General features: G+C 33.9%; 1 protein-coding gene across 2 annotated transcripts in view; it reads right to left on the reverse strand.

The window, feature by feature from the left end:
- Positions 1 to 216: 216 nt before the first annotated feature.
- The window catches only part of Pgm1 (phosphoglucose mutase 1), a 249,861-nt gene continuing 231,083 nt past the window's right edge, over positions 217 to 18,994 (reverse strand). Inside the window, exons 8-10 of one of the 2 annotated variants that reach the window (XM_090374440.1) lie at positions 14,289 to 14,472; positions 9,138 to 9,266; positions 217 to 420 (exon numbers count right to left, since the gene is read on the reverse strand). In XM_090374440.1, the coding sequence (XP_090230566.1) occupies positions 331 to 420; positions 9,138 to 9,266; positions 14,289 to 14,472 (403 nt within the window). In that variant the 3' untranslated portion in view covers positions 217 to 330. Of the gene's footprint in view, positions 421 to 9,131; positions 9,267 to 14,288; positions 14,473 to 18,994 lie in introns of both variants that reach the window. The other variant, XM_090374439.1, reaches the window with a different exon arrangement.

Here is an 18,994-nt window from a genome sequence, read left to right on the forward strand (position 1 = left end):
TTTAACTATCTGTTCCTGTCATAGTCCTCATGCATCCATTCATTACAGTGAAATGTCATGATGATATACAGAGAATACTCTGAACATTTTCAATAACTACCCAAACTTAATTTTTCTCAATTTTTTTATACCATGCAGAAAATAAATTGCAAAAGAAAAAAAAATAATAATAAAAATAAAAAAATGAAAAGAAAATTATGAAAATTCTGTAAAATGAATGAAATACTTTGAAGGCAAATATTAAGTTTCCAACACCTTTGAGGGGAAGGAAAGTTACTGAAACATTCCTTTGTAGGTTTACAAAATATGTCTGTCAATTATATTACAAGTTTATGTGATGACTGTAGGCTGTTGTCTTCCTGTCAGTTCTCTTAATTGGGTCATTTGCAAAGCTATTTCAACCAAAGGTTTCAGCATGTCCTATAAGGGAATGAAGAATACAAAATTTGAGAATAAAACAAAACAATATATATTTTTAAGATTTTAAAGGAGCTAATAAAGCTTCATTTTTATATATTTTTGGACATCATTATGGAAAACTATTGTTTAAAAACGAAAGTGTTCTTAAAAGTTGAGTTAATCTTTTTACAAGAGTTTTCTGAATGTGTGTGGACTCATAGGAATCAGTTTACCACTTAGGAATGGCTCTGTGGAATTTTGAAAATTAGTAAAAATGAAACTTTTAATTTTTTTAAAATTAAAAATGAATTCTTTTAAATATTAATTTGTTCTTATTTTAACTTAATTGCCAAACAGAGTAAAACTCAAAAATCACATCAGAATTAGAAAAAATAAATTTTTTTTGATGCAATAAAAATTCTCTATTTACATTCTATCATTCAGATTCAATTTCATAAATTTCTTGGATCTGAATTTAATAGAATGTGACCTTTTCTAAGTTAAAATCACAGTTTCAATGCTAAGAAATTAATAAGGTATAGGCTCACCTACGATTGCCAATGACAGCATTGATCTTTTGTGAAAGATGTTTGAATAGTTCCTTGAAGCAGGCAACAGGAATTTGTTTTAATTCTTTCTCCTTCAGTACAGTTGCAGATTCAGTTGTGTGTGTGTGTGTGTGTGTGTGTGTGTGTGTGTGTGTGTGTGTGTGTGTAGGACATTTAGTGAATGCATCCTGATCCAGTACCCCACTATTCAGGGATGTGCTCTGGGTCAACCAGGTGAGTTTTTGAAACATTTAGAAAATTTTCTCTTGTTTATCATTTAGAAAATTAACTGCAAGTTAATTTTCTAAATGATAAACAATAGAAAACACAAGTATTCCATGACTTTTAGTATAATGAATATTACTACTATTGTTTAAATTAATAGGAATTTCTATCAATTTGCATAAATTATGTCTAAATAAGTTTGTGACAACAATAGACAAAAATATCCTTTCCTGTAATATTTCTCAAAATTATAAGTGCTACTGCTGTTAGTTATTTCAGTATTGCAGTATGGTTAACCAGCATTTTCTTCAAAAGGAGTTTATTTACAGTGCAATACCAAAGCAGGTTGTGGCAAAAGCAAACTGAAATATTAAAAACAATCTAGTTGCAGCAAATGGATAAAAGTTCTATTTATATACCTTTAATATTTCATTCAAAATTTTATTTTTCCAACACCAATTTTAACCAGCAATAATTTGAAGCACCAGCTACCCTATATCTGGCAGGACATAAAATTTGTAAATAAAGAATATATAATATGAAACTCATCAATTTTATGATTTAGAGAGAGAAAAATTTTCATCGGCAGGCAACAACATAAGAACCAAGAGACAAAAATCCAATATCTTAAAGAATAACATAAGAATGGATCTTATGTTTACCTCTGGACATGTCATAGATCAGTGGAATAAAATGTGATACAACTGAGAGGAGAGGAATTTAGAGCAATGGTAAACAACCAAGAGATATCAAGCAGGTATAAATACAGAAATGCTCTATCTCTGTCTTTTTTTTTTTTTTTTTTTTTTAAATTTGTGACCATACATATCTATGGTACCCCAATATTTATTCAATCAGTAACAATGCTACAATTGCATGTATGCATCACCTTAGGCAGCTGTGAGAGTCTGGTTTGTCTGGCATTAAGCTTGAAATCATTGCTTATATAATATCAGCCATAAAATAAAATAAAACCTACTACATGTGCCATATGTAATTATTCACTTCTTTCATTCATTGTGGGAACTAATGACAGCAAAAATTATGCTAAAAAGGTGTTTAAAGGCTAGGAAACAAATTGGCAAAGCAAATTATAGAAGCACCTTCTCACTGGCAGGAACATAGTAACAGTCATAGCATAAGGAAGCCACAGGCTTTTGCTGCACTGGCTGGGGGAAAAAAAAGTAAATAAAAATATACAAATTATTTGCTTCCCTCCTCCTACCAGTTGACCTTTGAATTTGACTAAAAACAAATTGATACTAACACAATCTTAGGGAGTAACATAAGAATGGATCTCATGAAGTTTACTTTCAGACAACATATAGTTCGATGGAATAAAATGTGATACAAGTGATTAGGGCATTTTAGTTTTTACTTCTGGCCAATGTAGAATAAGTTTTCTCCCTTGCACCTATAGCCACTATAATACTAATACCACATACTATATAACAGACTACCTTGAAATTTATGTGGTATGCCAAATAACAGCAAACTGGGCTGAACGATAAAACATTTGATTAGGAAAATAAATGCCTTTTTTAAAATATTGAGTATTACCTTAGCGGGCTTTAATGTCAATGACCTGTTGGGGGAGGGGAGGTGAGGGGAGGAACTACAAGTATTTGGTATTAGAGGTTATAGGTAAAGCAAAGTGCAGTTTTGCTCTTGTGAACCTAACCAACCCTTTTTAAAAATAAAATAAATTATAAATAGGGATGGTTAGGTTCACAGGAGCATTAACTAGTAGCATTAATTTGCTGTATTTATTTTGTGGTTTAAGTCTGTATATTTTTAATGGCTTTAGCGATATAACCATGTTTTCCACCACAGTAAAGGGACAAAAGTACTTTTAACCTATGTTAAATCTAAATACACAGTCATTTTTTTAAAATCTGATTACCAGGTTGTTTCAGAGAATTGGTCATTTTTTTATAATTCTCATTATTATCAGTCTGTCTAATAATAACTGCAAATAAGGATACTCGAAAGAAAAGTTGCTTTATAATCTCATTACGAGAAGTTTTTCTGGTAAAATGAGATCACAAACCAACAGATTCTTTAGAGCTGGTTATGTTATAATAACAGCTATAATGATTTCATAATAGTACCGTAGATAAGGTTTTGTCAACTATTAGTCATAACTAAGTTAAGATCTGGTTCCAGGTAGCTTTATCACAAATCTTTGGACAATTTTTTGGAATTCTTAAAAGTTTAGGAATAGGAATGTGGGATAAGAGATCATTTTTAAAATGTGGAAGTGGCTGTTTTCAATTTGTTTTCCCTTGTTGCGATTTATATTGTTGTTGATGGCTATTATTAACACTTTTGCTGCTGATTTTGCTGATGACCTTTTTGATCATGGATTGAAATTGAAGCACTGGATTGGAGAGGGCAGAGACATTTTTGGGCTTATTTTCACTGTGACTGAATTAGCCTCCAAAAATGAGGGGTTGCGTAACAAAAACATGGTTTTTTTTCCCCGTCTGTCAATTTGGAAGAAAAAGTTCTTAAAGTATGGGGGAGGGGTTTCCCCAAGTGGTTTAAAACCTGATGCAAATATGGGCATATTCTTACCATGTGTATGCTGCCATATCCAAAAATCTCATTACTTTATACAGCATGTCCCCCCCCCCCCCCAACACCTTTTCTTACTATTGAATACACCATGATTTGTCAAACTAATAGAGTAAGCTCATCTGCAAAAAAGTCTAAACTTCCCAAACACTTCCTAGTTCATTTCACAAATATACGTGGTCTCAATTCTAATCTCAACGACGTCCATTTCCACTTGCAGTCTGCCAAACCCCATGTACTTTTTCTGACAGAATCTCAGTTATTGGTTGATTCAACTACTGCTCATCTCAATTGCCCAAATTATTCACTGTACGATTCCTTTCACCTCAAATGTGGTACTTGTGCATACGTCCGTTCTAATATTCCCAGTCAGAGACTTGGGAAGTTGGAATCTCCTCTTTTCGATCTTCTCTGGCTTAAAATCTCTCTACCTCATTGTGTCAAATTCATCTGTTGTCTCTACCGTTCTCCCAACTCCACTAATCACTTGAGCTCTTTGACTTCCTCTCTTTGCAACTTGACTTTCTCCAGTCCAACTTTCCTAACAGTGAGGTAATTTTCCTTGGTGATTTTAATGTTCACAACTCCAGCTGGCTTCTGTTTTCTAGTCACTGACCCAGCTGGTCGAGATGCTGAGGCTTTTGCAATTACTAATGACCTTGCACAGATTGTTCATTTACCTACAAGAATATCAGACAATCCTAACCATATAGCCAACATTGCTTGATCTTTTCCTCACAAACAACCCTTTTAAGTACACGGTCGAAGTGAGCGGTACTTTAGCCACTTCAGATCACAACTTGATGATTGTCTCCTTCAATGGAGCCTTTATCTCATGGTTACTGCCAACCTTGTATTGTGTGGCATTACAAGAATGCCAAATGGGATGACCTGCGACATTTCTTTTCTTCTTTTCCTTCGTTGGATTACTGTTTCAAACTTCTGATGTCAACGTTTGCTCAGATCGTGTCAGTGAAATTATTCTTGTAGGAATGGAATCCTTTATTCCACACCACTTTAAAATCTCATCCTTTATCTAAACCTTGGTTTTCCAATAAATGTGCTAAGGCTGTTCAAGAAAAGAACGTTGCATATCGTAATTGGCTTATTTCCAATTCTTCAGTTTCATTTTTTGACTACACCAATGCTCGCAACAATTGTAAAGCAGTTATTAATCAGTCCAAACTAGATTTTGAACAGGCTAAGAGTAGAAAACTTGCTTCTTACCCTAATGGTAGCCGAGCATTCTGGTCTCTTGCCAAAGCTATTGGCCACAACTTTTGCCCATCTCTGCTTCCACCTCTGTCAAAACCAGATGGTTATGTTGTCACTTCGGCCAAGGATAAAACTGATATGCTAGCATTCCATTTTTCTTCCAACTCACATATTAATGATCTTGGTAAAACACCTCCCCACCATTCCTAGCACGCTCCATTCAATGCCTCCTGTGGTCTTCCGTCAAAAAGGATGTCAGAAGGATTTTGATGAAATAATTTCTCCACTTGTTCTCAAAACCTGTGCTCCCGAACTTACTCCTGTTCTTTGCCATCTTTTTTCACTCACTTATTCCAAAGGTGTTTTACCTTCTGCTGGAAATTTGCTCATATCCAGCCAGTTCCTAAAAAGGGTGACAAATCCCTCCCATCCAATTATTGTCCCATTACAATTACTTCTACTCTTTCTAAAGTAATGGAGAAATCAAATAACAGCCTACTCTTAAAATACCTAGAAACCTTCCATCTGATCAACGATCACCAGTATGGATTCCGTCAGTGTCGATTAACTGGTGATATTCTGGCTTATGTTACTCATTTATGGACAAATTCAATGGAAAGGTTCGGTGAAACACAAGCAGCTGCTCTTGACATCTCAAAGGCTCTTGATCGTGTCTGGCATAAAGGTCTTCTAGCTTTTTTTTTTTTTTTTTTTTTTGTAATTCGTTATCCAGTTTTCTTTCTGATCACTCACTGAGGGTGATGGTAGATGGCTCTCTGTCTTCTCCACTAATGCCGGTGTCCCCCAAGGTTAAGTTCTTTCCCCCACTCTTTTCCTTCCATTGGCTGGAAATCCTATCCATAGTTTTGCCGATGATAGCACATTGCATTCCACTTTCCATTTTGAGACACCTTGCCCTGCTCAATCAGCTCCAACTTCTCGAAAATCTGCTACCAATTCCTTAAATGGGAATCTCCAGTGGGGCAAAGACAACTTAGTTGATTTCAATCCTTCTAAAACTCATTCTTGTCTTATATCTTGCAAAAACCCCAGGGGCTCACATCTGGTGAGTATGGGCTTGGCACACCCAGGGTCCTGAGCTGGATATCATCATTCTTCTCTTTCTTGGTGATTTCCTTCTACTTTTGTCTTCCCCCCCCCCCCCCCCCCCCTCTCTCTCTCTCTCTCTCTCTCTCTCTCTCTCTGGGTAACTCAGGAATTTTTTTGGCTGGTGCAATATAAGCCTCAGGCTTCCTTGCACTTCATAGCTAATAATAATAATAATAATAATAATAATAAAAAGGATTCTTCTGCTCCTATGCTTATCTTTGGTGACACTCCAATTTCTAGGCAAAATGATATCTCTCTTGGGGATTACCCTTACTTCTAATCTCTACTGGCACAAGCACATAACAAATATTGCTTCCTCTGCTTCTAAAAAAACTTGGTTTTCTCTTTCGCTCTCAGTGTTACTTTTTTCCAAACAGCTGTTCACTCTGTACAAATCGCAAATGTGTCCTACCATGGAATACTGTTCCCACCTATGGGGAGGTGCCCCCAAAACCTCTCTCAGGCTTCTAGATTCCGTTCAGAAGAGGGCAGTTAGGTTAATTAATGACTTATCTCTAACAGTCTCTCCAATCGTTGTCTCATAGATGTTCTGCTGCATGCCTTTTCTACAGATACTTTGATAATTCCCGCTCTCTCTTTCAAAACAGTCCAAAAACATGCCGCCAACATTCATTTACTGTTCAACTTTAAACTCACAGAACTTTTCATCTTTCTTGTTTATTCATTCAACTGCCGTTTTCTGGAACAACTTTCCTTCATACGTATATCCTGAAAATTACAGTCTACAGAAGTTCAAGTCTAATGTCAAGAAATATCTTCTTTTGTCTTCTCAACCTCCAACCCAATCACAGTACTAAGTATAGGTTCCAATACCTCTTGTGTTTGGGGTTATCATAAAAAAAAAAAAACCCTATTAATTAAAGACGACACTTGACAAAATGTACTGATTTAAAATGTTAATGACATTTTAGTGCTCACGTCACTTTTACTTAATGCCAAGCAATTTAGATTTCAAAATAATATATATGAACAAATTATTTTTGGCCTTCCTATGGGCATCGGTATTTCGGCCCCTTTATATGAAATCTATCTCGCTTCTATTGAGGAAAAAGTACTTCAACTTTTTCCTCTAAGTATCAAATTGTACATGAGATACGCAGACGACATACTTTTTTTAAAAGGTAACAAAACAACTATTGACACCTTATTAAATACATTTAATACAACACATGAAACACTCAAATTTACAGGCGCCTCCGTAGCCAGGTGGGAAGGAGCAGCAGTGCATAGCACACGCTTCTTGATTAAAACTGGGGTTTGAGCCTGTCACCACCAAATACGGAGGATGCGGAAAGGTCAGGGAATGACCACCGCATATCCCCGGCGCAATATGGCCTTAGTTGCTAATGCTCCTAAATAACAAACAAAGAAACTCAAATTTACCCTCAAAGTAGAAACTGATAAAATTAATTTTCTAAATCACACTATATATAAAATCAGTACAATTTTAGGCAATAAAATATACAGGAAGAACACACATACAGGGAAGTCCCTACATTATTACTCACACCATCCTCTATATATTAAAAAGCAGTTCTTTATAACCAGATATAACTGTTAAATAGTCACAGACAAGTAGATCAATCCATAGAATTACAATACCTCATTAAAAAAAAAAAATTTATCGACAGGAAATATCGATTACAACTAATAAAAGAAACCATTACTAAAGTCCATAATAGTATTAATAGCTTTGACAATATTAATAACCATCTGAATAAGACACACGTAACCCTTATTGTTCTTCCATTCCATAAACAATATGCTAGACGGCTTCGACAGATTTTTAAGAATACAGATATTAAGTTAATATTTACATCTTATAATAAATTAGATTCTAAATTTAATTCGTACAGGACAACATATGATTATATGACAGGATTACAATAATATTATATATTTAATTAGGTGTCAATCAGATTGTCAAGAATGTTACATTGGTAGTAGAACAGCTAAATTTGGCACTTCAAAAATTTCTAAGTGATAGTAGGCACACACGTGCCTACTATCACTTTAATAGCTTCAAATCTAATTTATCGAGCACAGAATTAACACAACACATTCAATCTTGTAATCATAATCCACACATAGATTCGGCTATTACAATAATTAAACTAAATTCTAGTTATAAAATTCTTCAAAATGAGGCGCCCGTTATTGAATGGTTTAAGCGCCACACCTCGTTCAACATATTAAACATGAAGGTTCCAATCAACCTCTCCCCTATTTGGAATTTAGCACGTATAAAGTTTCCACGTACACTGAGATGCAATTTGGGAATTTAAGTACTATATAACATACTTCGCATGTTCTTCTCTTTCCATTAAAGCTAACTGAGGAAGGTTTAGGAAGTCGCTTGTGTGCAACTATTAGCTTCTATCCTATTTTAATTTTTAATACATGAATTTAATAAGATAACTAGAATGGAATGTGCACTTTCCTTTCTTAGGAAAATTTTAACATGTTTTAAAGCTCATAATTTAGTAATTTTTTGGTTTTTAAAATTTATACTTGCACTAAGTTACGAATAGCCACTTATCGGAATTCCAACTTCCAACATTTTATAATTACTATGTACCTGTTATAAGTTTCATCAAATCAAGCGGATTATTATGAGGTTGGTGCTGAAAATTAAGCTACACTATACTTATGATCTATTACAATAACAGCAAGTTGTTTTTCATGGCATGCTGATATGGCCCTTGCACATAGCAGCACCATATTAACATGGCATGCAAAACTACAACAGAAAGGGGGTAAGAGGGACTATTTTTTGGCTAGTCCCTAATAGCACCCCTTAACACTATTTCTATAGATCATGTTAAATTTATTCATGCTTGCTAGATTACAAATCATTATAGTTTTAAAAATAACAATTTTCTTACCTTCTGCAAAAGGAATAAAGATTGATACAAACTTCTGGTAATGAGATAAGGTGACAAATTCTTTATCATAAGATAAACATAAAATTAGAAATAAAAGAAACAAGAAAATAATGTGACTTAATTATTCAAATAAAACAAAGTTAGCTCTTACCTGAGCACTAAGTTTCTGTTTTGTTTTATCTGCTTCATAGCTATCTACATACATACGAATTGTGGCTCCAGTACTTCCAGTACCACTTAATCTCATCACTATTCGTGAACCATCAGTAAATATGATACGGATTCCCTTAAAAAATAAACAAGTGAAAACAATTAAAATAATTAGAAAATAATTAAAGAATGTATAATATTTTTATTTTTTTTTACACCAGTCTTCATTACAAAGTAGTTCAAAATTTAAATTCTGTTACTTGAAGAATCGAATTATTTTATTTATTCATTTCATCTGTTTCTTATGTTGGGCTAATGTTTATATTTTTTCCAAAACCAGGTAAGCTAAGGTCATGCTGCACATTACTATATGTGTAGATGGCAGCTTGTGCTGCTTAAATTTAGAAAAATTACAAACTTCTTGAAGACAAAATGTTTATGGGAAAATCTGAAAATTCATGTAGTAGAAAAATGAACATCAACTGTTAAAACAATTGTCTGTGTACATGAGATTGAATGACCTAGTCATTCTTCTCTTTTAAAAAGAATTAAGAACAAAAGAATTAGCCAGTTATTTATCTATTTTTTTCTGCCAAACTGTGGCCAAAAAATATTTCACTGCTGAATATTTTCTGGTATATACTTGTCTTTCTAGAAGTAAATAACTCATATCATATCTCTGTTAACAATCAACATATACCACTTTTAAATATGAAATTTCCAAGCTGCCAAAATTGTGTGATCAGAAGTTTTCAGATTATGTTTTTCTTTGTATTAACTGCATTTAGGTTATTCCATGCCATAACCTTCAAAGAAGTTCTCTTGAAACCTAATATAGTAAGTGCAGTGATCTGTCAAATACTGGAAGAATCTTTTACAGTCCTTTAGTTTTAACTCCGGATTGTGATGATGTAAAATCTCCTCTTCCATTGGTTATGCATCATTTTCTCAACATGTGAGGCAAATTCTCCTAAGAGGTGACATTATAATAATAATAATCTGGGATGACGTGGTACTTAAACACAGGTAACATGGTGCAAACTTTTTAAATACAGGAATCCCTCGAATAGCGTGATTAATTGGTTCCGGGAAAATGGCACGCTAATTGAAGTTAATAATCAATACAAAATAGCCTAATTCGTTCCAAGACCTACAATATACCAATCAATATTTTTAAAAATATGTTTTTTTATGGCAATTTAATGTACAGCAGTATAAAAGAGCAAAGGATAATTATAAATATTTGCAGTACAGTAATCAAAAGTTTATTGAAATTAAAAAATTACAACATATAACTCACTTTATTTCTTCGTAAAATATTTCAAAAGGCTGGTTTGCGCAGACTTTTCTTTCTTCCTTTCATCATAAATTTGCTTGTATGGATACACATCTTTTTCAATGTTCTCCAGTAATTGCAACACATGCAGTCCTGTTCTTTTCTTAAAATGTTCAAACCAGCCTTTACTGGCAGTGAAATTTTCTTTTATTTCCGCTTCAATCACCTTTTCTTTTGAAGTACTTGCTTGAACATTTTCTTCAGTTACTGCTCTCCCAAGTTTTCTATTGTTGACTTTTCCTTTAACATTGCAAAAACATTGATTGCAGTCTTCTATCCAAATGGCTAAAAGACGTTCCATCTCAATATACACTTCTATTTCTTGTGGTTTGTGTGAATGCTGACAACGAAGCAAGCTTACTTTTTTCCTTATATGCACTGGCTTTACTTAAAATTGTCTGAACCATTGATTCAGGCATTCCAAGATGTCGAGAAATTTGTATTTTACTCTCACCATCTTCAAATCTTTTTAACATAGTTAATAACAGTTAATAATAATATAACATAGTTAATAATTATGTAATATATAAAAAAATTAATAGAAATTAATGTAATTAATTAGTATGTGCAGTAATTAATGTAAACAATGTGTAATGGCGGGAAATAACACGGGGGTCTGCACGTTAACATGCAACGCAAGAACAACTGAAAGCAACTGATCTGCATGTATGTAATAAATGCAGTGCGGCCGGTGCTGTCCTTCAGAGTGCGTAATGTTAGAAAATATTTTAATTGTTGTAATACAAGTTTGAAATAATCTGTTTCTTTTTATGGTAGAAAGTAAACTAGCTTTCCACACTGTATCTTGCATTCGTTTTTGTTTATTTCTTGATAATGCTTCTCGATGGAGAAGGTATGACGCGACACAAAATAAACAGTAACTCCCTTTTGTGAACAGAGCCATGCGCTCACTAAGAAAACAAGCGATGTGTTTCTATAATGTTCTCTAATGTTATGCATACTTTAGCAGTGTATTTACATTCATAGCTTAGTACTGACTTTCGTAGTATCACCAACTTCAGCTTCTTTAGGCCAAGCCAAAATACAGCGCTAATCGAAAATTGGTAGCTAAATATAAACCGCGCTAATCGAGGGATTCCTGTACAGGCAACGTAGTGCACACTTTTTTGAGCTGCTATGCTGTTAGGATAATGGTCCAAAGAGCATTTCATTCAAGAAAGAAAAAGCAGCATTCAACGACATGTTGCAGCAAACTGCTAGAAGCAAACTTCCATATGTAGCATCTAATATTTAACCATTATTATTAGAGCATTCTCAGATTCAGGAGATGTGCAAATACACATGTCTCTTATATACAAAGGAGAGGCCAAAGTGAGGACTTACAGATCAGCCTTCAAAGTAGTGTAAGTTTCGATCAAACTGTTCAAAAATTTAAACAGTTTTACTCTAGTACTGCCATAGACGTTTTCACATAAAATAAAACATCTTTCATGCATACAGGACACTTTTTTTTTTTTTTAAGGTCCCAAGAAGGAAAAAAGAGAGAGAGAGAGAGAGAGAGAGAGAGAGAGAGAGAGAGAGAGAGAGAGAGTTCAGCATTAACATCAATAAATTATTAATGATATAGCATTATCATCATGTTAATACTACATTTACCATGTTTATGGTACTCAACATATGTTTAATTTAATAAATATTTTTAAAATTTTCATTCTTTTTAAAAAAGAATGAATTTTTCAAAAAAGAATATATATGAAAAATCAGTTTAAAAAGTGTGGGGTGGGGGGGGTGTCCTCACTTATAATACTTTCTGGCTTATAGTGCTCTTTAGGGCTAATCTCCCAGAAAGTGTTTTAATGGGATTAGATATCAGTTAGGGGAAGTTGCAGCACAAGGAGACAAGTTGCTGCTATGGATAAAGGGATGGTTGAGTCATAAGAGATGAGGGTTGTTATTAATGGTCACTGCTCTTCATGGACTAATGTAATGAGTGACATTCCTCAGCGTTCCATGTTGAATGGCTTACTGTTTTTAATATTTCTCAATGAAGGCATATCAAGTTTAATGTATAAGAGAGTTTTCAGATAATATAAAGGTGGGCAGAATGGTTAATGACAGTGAACAGAGGTTTCCACATTGACAAATGAAAAGGTACTGCATCTGGGTAGCAATAATCCCAGAATAATATACCATTTGGGTGCTACCAAACTCAAGGCAGCAGATAATGAAAAATATCTTGGGGTAACTGTTCAAGCCAACATGAAGTGCTCTGAGCAGTACAAACAGGCTGCTAGGACAGCTCATGGAAAGTGTACTGTTATGATATACAGGAATTTTTCCAGCAGGGACACACATGATAATCCTGTTGAACAAAGCAATGGTTAAGCAGCATCTTGAGTAGTGCATACAAGGTTGGAAGACTCATTTTAGGAAGATGAGCTGTTGGAACTGGCACAAAGAAGAAAAAGAAGATCAACAAAACTAGTCAGGGACACAAAAGGTACTTTTATCCTGGAAAGACTTGGAATTCTATAAAACTATCTCAAAACTAGGCATCTGTGAGGAGACCTGACTGAAGCATTTATGGCTTTAAATAGATGGAGTAAATCATAAGCTGATGGCATCCTTACTCTTTCTCAGACAGCACATATGTGTGAAAATTTATTTTCAGCCAGAGAGTAATTCACTGTTGGAGCAATTTTACATCTGATGTTTGTGAAAGTTGGTAGTTTGAATGAATTTAAAGGATTTGAAAATTATATAGAAGTTACATGTTTTTATTTTATTTTTTGTCTGATGTTATATAAGCCTGCTTCCTTACATCATTTTGGCAATACTAATCTGTTACATATTTAATCTTATTGTTTTTGTTAGCTTGGGAATGAAAGATTTTTATTGATAGATTTATGACTAGGTGCTTCCTAGCCAGGTGGGCAGGAGCAGCAGTGCATAGTACACGCTTCTTGATTAGACCGGGGTTCAAGCCTGTGTCCACCAAATACGGAGGATGCGGAAAGGTCAGGGAATGACCACCGCATATCCCCGGAGCAATATGGCCTTAGTTGCTAATGTTCCTAAAAGCCAAATAACAAACAAACAAACAAACAAACAATTTATGACTGGTTTTTCCCTGATTATGTAGTGGCTTAGTCACTTTGCACCCATTTGGAGAAGTGTGTATTAAAGTCCTGTCTCAAACTGAGGTGTGAAGTTTCCCTGCAAGTTATCCCCCCCCCCAAAAAAAACAGGGAAATTGGCTCTGAACACATGTAATTTTAACACTTTCACTGCCCACTTTTTTTTCCCCGATGACCTTTCTGACCTGGAAACAGTCAATTTGGATTGAAAAGAGCATGGGCTTTCTTCTCACTATGACTGAAGTAAACAGCCTTGGTGAAGGTCGCTTGACAAAAATATCAGTTTTTTTCCCCCTGTCAAATTGAAAGAAAAAGTTATAAAAGTAGGGTGGATTCTCCTCCAAGTGAATTAAAAATCTGAAGCCTTATATATGCAAGAAGTGAATGCATGGAAGAAAGCAGAAAAACAAAATAGTGGTCTGTATAAATTCCCAGGATTGAGAACTGCTTTTGGACAGAGTACACAATTCATCAATTTTATTTTCTGTGCAATGATATCATTTTGATCTCTTATTTGTTTGAACAGCCAATGTCAAATTACAAGATACTTAACCATTCTTAGTGTCAGAACAGTTTTATTCATAATTTCATAAAAAAAACATTAGCAATCAGAATCCCCCCTCCTACCATGATTACAACTATTTTTCACCACCATGTACGTACACATACCTGCTATAAAATAAGGTAATTATCAAAAAAATAAAAATAAATAAATAAAAAATACCTGCTTCTTTGCTACACTGCCATCGATAGGATCAGTATATTCAAAGTCATCAGCTTTATCTACAGTATAACTTTTATCTCCATGTGTATAGGTCTTTCCAATAAAAGAAGGACTAAGTATAAGCTCTTCTAAATTGGACATCATTTTTGTGCTTGGTTCTTCTTCGCAATTTTCATAGTCATATCTACAATAAAAATATCAGTATACCAGTTAAACTACAGATCACTTCCAAAGTTTTAAAAATATATATAAAAATAAATAAAAAAGAAATAAATTTCCTTTTTATACTTCAGAATGGTCACATAGGATGAGTTCGCAAGACAGAGAAAATAAGGACACCACTATATTAGCAGTCAAGTTAACTTGAATCACATTCATCTCAAATGTGTTTACTATTGTAGCCTTGCCTTTAACTGCTCAGCTCAATTTATATTTTTTATTGTTTGAGCAAAATGTAAACTACTTGTTAATTGATTTTCTAGGCATAAAAACTTGTGTAATGCAGTTAATAAAAACCAAGAATTTGCACTTATTTTCCAAAAATCTCTTTTTTAAAAAATGCCATAATTAACATATAAAACAGCAAGGAACCAATTATGATATACTGATTATGCCACGATGAAAATGTTTAAATCTTATAGTTGCTAACTTCTGACTTTCAAGAAGCTCGAGATTAGGCATTTGCAAGTAGGCAAAAAACAGGAAGTTTTTTTGCAGAAAACCAGGTGTGCTTGTAAACAATGGGAAGGAAAATAGGAAATTTTTAGAATAAAGCAGGTTTTTTAAAATTAAGTTTGTACAATAATTTAAATTTCACTGGCAAAATACACATTTTATATTAAAATACAGCTACAGGATTGTTTGCCAGTACAGCATGCTCTGAAACATTAGCTTACTTAATATTTTTCTGTCTATGGATTTCTGTTTGGATATGCTATTGGACATCAACTGATTTTGATTGCTTCAAGAAAAAAAAAAAAATATATATACACCTAATTCTGTTTTTGCACGAACTTTTTTTACACGAATTTGGTTTAACACGAATTCAAAATAAATATTTCATTCTCTTTTTACGCGAGTCATTTTGATTTAACACGATTTCTATGAATTTTTTTTGCCTAAATTCTAAGAAAAATTTTTTTATTTGTGGCATATTAGTATCATTTCTATATTACACGCACCAATAGATTGGATAACAGCTAGTGTATGCGTTTTGAAACGCGTGCTTTTGCTTACCAATGTGTACGTCTAGGTATCTATGAATCATCAACGTTTTTATTGAATTTGGTGCACATCTACGGTATTCGTGCATTGTATCTTCGGCAGACATGTAGTAGTAAGCTCTATTTCAAAGTGAAAGAATCTTTAGTGAAATTTGTGCACATATAAATTTATTAATTTTGCCGATAGTCAATAAATTGTAAGTTTACAAAATTTTCATACCTCTTTTTATTAATTATAACTGAGATATTTTTCGGTAGCCCTTATATAATGTCGAATAATTCGCCTATTACCAAAATGAAAAGGAAAGCGATTTCTTTGGAACTTAAAATTCAAATTTTAGATCGTCTTGCAACTGGACAAGGGGCTACATGTGTAGGAAAGCATTTTGGTGTACATGAAGCTACCGTAAGAACTATTAAGAAAAATGAAGCTGCAATTAGGAAGTCGGTATGTCCTGGAACAAAAGTAAGTGTTAATTCATCATCATATACAAGAGATATTGTCAAGGAAAAAATGGAAAAGGCCCTGGTAATATGGATAGAAGATCAGTCACAAAAAAGAGTACCAGTAGATGGAAATGCCATCAAGCAAACAGCACTAAGAATTTACAGACAGATTAAAGAAAAGGAGCCAAGCACTTCATCTCAGTTAAACAGAAAGTATGAATTTTCTGCGAGTACAGGTTGGATGACAGGGTTTCTTAAAAGGAATGCTCTTCATAATATAAAAATTAAAGGTGAAACTGCATCTGCAGATGAATCGGCTGCTAAAGTATTCCCGCAGGAACTTGCAAAAATTATTGAAGATGGAGGATACACTCCTGATCAAGTGTGGAATGCAGATGAAACTGGTTTCTTCTGGAAACGAATGCCGAACAGAACGTATGTAGCCAAATCACAGAAAACTGCTGGTGGTTTTAAGGTAGCTAAAGATCGTGTGACCTTATTATTTTCCTCCAACGCTTCAGGAGATCGTATGTTGAAACCACTGCTGGTAAATCGAGCCCTAAACCCACGTTCAATGAAAGGTGTAGATATCAATAAACTGCCTGTTCACTGGATGGCAAACAAGAAGGCCTGGGTGACCACTACTATTTTTACAGAATGGTTCAACAAATGTTTCATCCCAGAAGTCAGACGTTATATGAATTTGAAAGGTCTCGAATTTAAAGTTCTTCTGATTCTTGACAATGCACCCGGCCATCCTGTCTTGGAACACCCAAACGTACAAATTTTATTTCTGCCACCTAATACTACATCTTTGATACAACCGCTAGACCAAGGTATAATTGCGACAATTAAAACATACTACGTAAAACGAACATTCCAACACGTTTTGGACAAACTGAATGATGAAACACTAACAGTCATTGATGTGTGGAAGAAATTCTCAATTATGGATTGTATCAATCAAGTTGGATTAGCGTTAACTGAATTAAAACCAGCAACTTTAAATGCGTGTTGGAAAGCGGTTTGGCCACAATGTGTAAAAAGCAAAGATCCCATCATCCCTAATACGACCGAATTTCCCAACATCATTACAATGGCACACAAAATTGGTGGAGAAGGATTCGATGATCTATCGTTTGAAGATATTGATGAATTGTTAACCGACAAAGCCCTAAGCGAAGATGAAATATTAGAGGTTGTCCTTGGGACTCCTTATCCCACAGAACGTAGTGATAATGAAGAAAATGATCCTGTTCTAAATGCAGATTTAATAAAAGAAGGTCTGGAACTGGCCAGAAAATTAGGTAATCATTTTGTCAAACATGACCCTAATGAGGAACGCGCTGGGAAGTTTCAACGTGAACTGAAGTTGTTGACAGCCTCTTACAGAGAATTATATAACGGCCTAACCAAAACACGAACACAACGATTAATAACTGAATTCGTTCGTAAAACCGGTGAAACATCAGCACCAGAGGAGACTCGTGCTGATTTTGCTGAAGAGATCACAGAAAGAATTTCATTAATAAAGGAAGAAGACGATGTCCACAACATTTCTAGTGATGGCAGTGATATTCCAGTCGTACGCAAACGTATGCGCCGTTTTTTATCAGAAAGTGAAAATGAATAAAATCTTGTTATGTGTAAAACAGATTTTTTTTGTTCATGAAGAATTTTTTTTCATTTCATATGCATACAAATTTATTTTAGTACATTTTAATTACATATTATTACATGTGTATTTTGTTGAAATAAAATAATAAGCTTAAAACGAATATTTTATGTGTTTTTTTTTAATTATTTTTACTGATTTTTTTAGATCCGGAACCAATCTTCTTTTCTTCCATAAATACAATGTCTTTTTTTACACGAATTTTTTTTACACGTATTTTTCAGGAACGTATCTATCGTGTAAAAACAGAATTAGGTGTATATATATATGATTACAGACTTGGCCCTCTTCAAAAATGCTGTCAAAGTTTTGCTCATAGCAATGACCCAGATGTCTGAACTCAGTTTTTGTTTTTCTAACCTGGCTGAATATTCTCTCATACTCAGCACTGCTATGAGGAACTGTCAAAATTCCAAGCATGACTTAGGATAATTCTTTATATTTCAAGCTTCCCTGCACACTTGTCAGTTCCCCAACCAAGGAACACTATATTAATTCTTTCTTTTTTCATAAAGTGTCAGGTAAATTTTCACACTGAAACAAAGAACTGATGTTACAAAATATCTACTGCTTCATCTTCAATGACCTAGAAACTTGTCCACAAAGAATTTCAAATTTGAAAATGATGCACAGTCGATTGATGAAATTAGTACTACTTCACCATTTATAATATTTTAAAGTGCCTTCATCTTTTCTCTCCCAATCCATGTATAACTTGACCCTTAATGACTGGATTTTCATGAAATTTTATATTTGGCCCTTTTAGAATAAAAAATCTTATTGAGCCACCCTAAATTTCATCAAAATGAGATCAACAGAAATCCAAAAATTATTTTTCCATCTATCTGCATGTAATAACTGAACTCCCAGTGGATGAATTATGAAATTTTATACTTAGCTCTGTTAGAGACACTTGAGTGATCTCAAATTTCATTAAAATCAGAAAATAAATTCTAGCAATTAACATTTCTTTGTCTGTCCATTCATATACAATAACTAGACTCTCAGTGGATGGATTTTCATGAAATTTTATATTTGGCTCTTTTAGAATGATTTATGAAACTTTCCCAGATTTTGTTAAAAATCAGACCAATAGAAATCTGGCGATTTTTTTTTTTTTTTAAATACATAATCATATAGGCTATCCATATACTGTGTTATCAATCATGAAATTACTATTTGCTAATGTGCCTGAAATGTAATGCACTGCATACTAATTTATGCACACTGTAGTCAAAGTACTTCCTCACCATGCAAAACAACAAATTTCCACCTCTTGTTTTAGACTCTCCATGACTTTGGTAGTAAAATGCCTATGTATACTAAATCAGAATCATCACTCTGGTTCAGTCTGCTATAGT

Source organism: Mastigoproctus giganteus, chromosome 5, assembly GCF_048544385.1.
Source record: "Mastigoproctus giganteus isolate SK-2022 chromosome 5, ASM4854438v1, whole genome shotgun sequence".
In the NCBI taxonomy this organism is placed as follows: Eukaryota; Metazoa; Arthropoda; class Arachnida; order Uropygi; family Thelyphonidae; genus Mastigoproctus; species Mastigoproctus giganteus.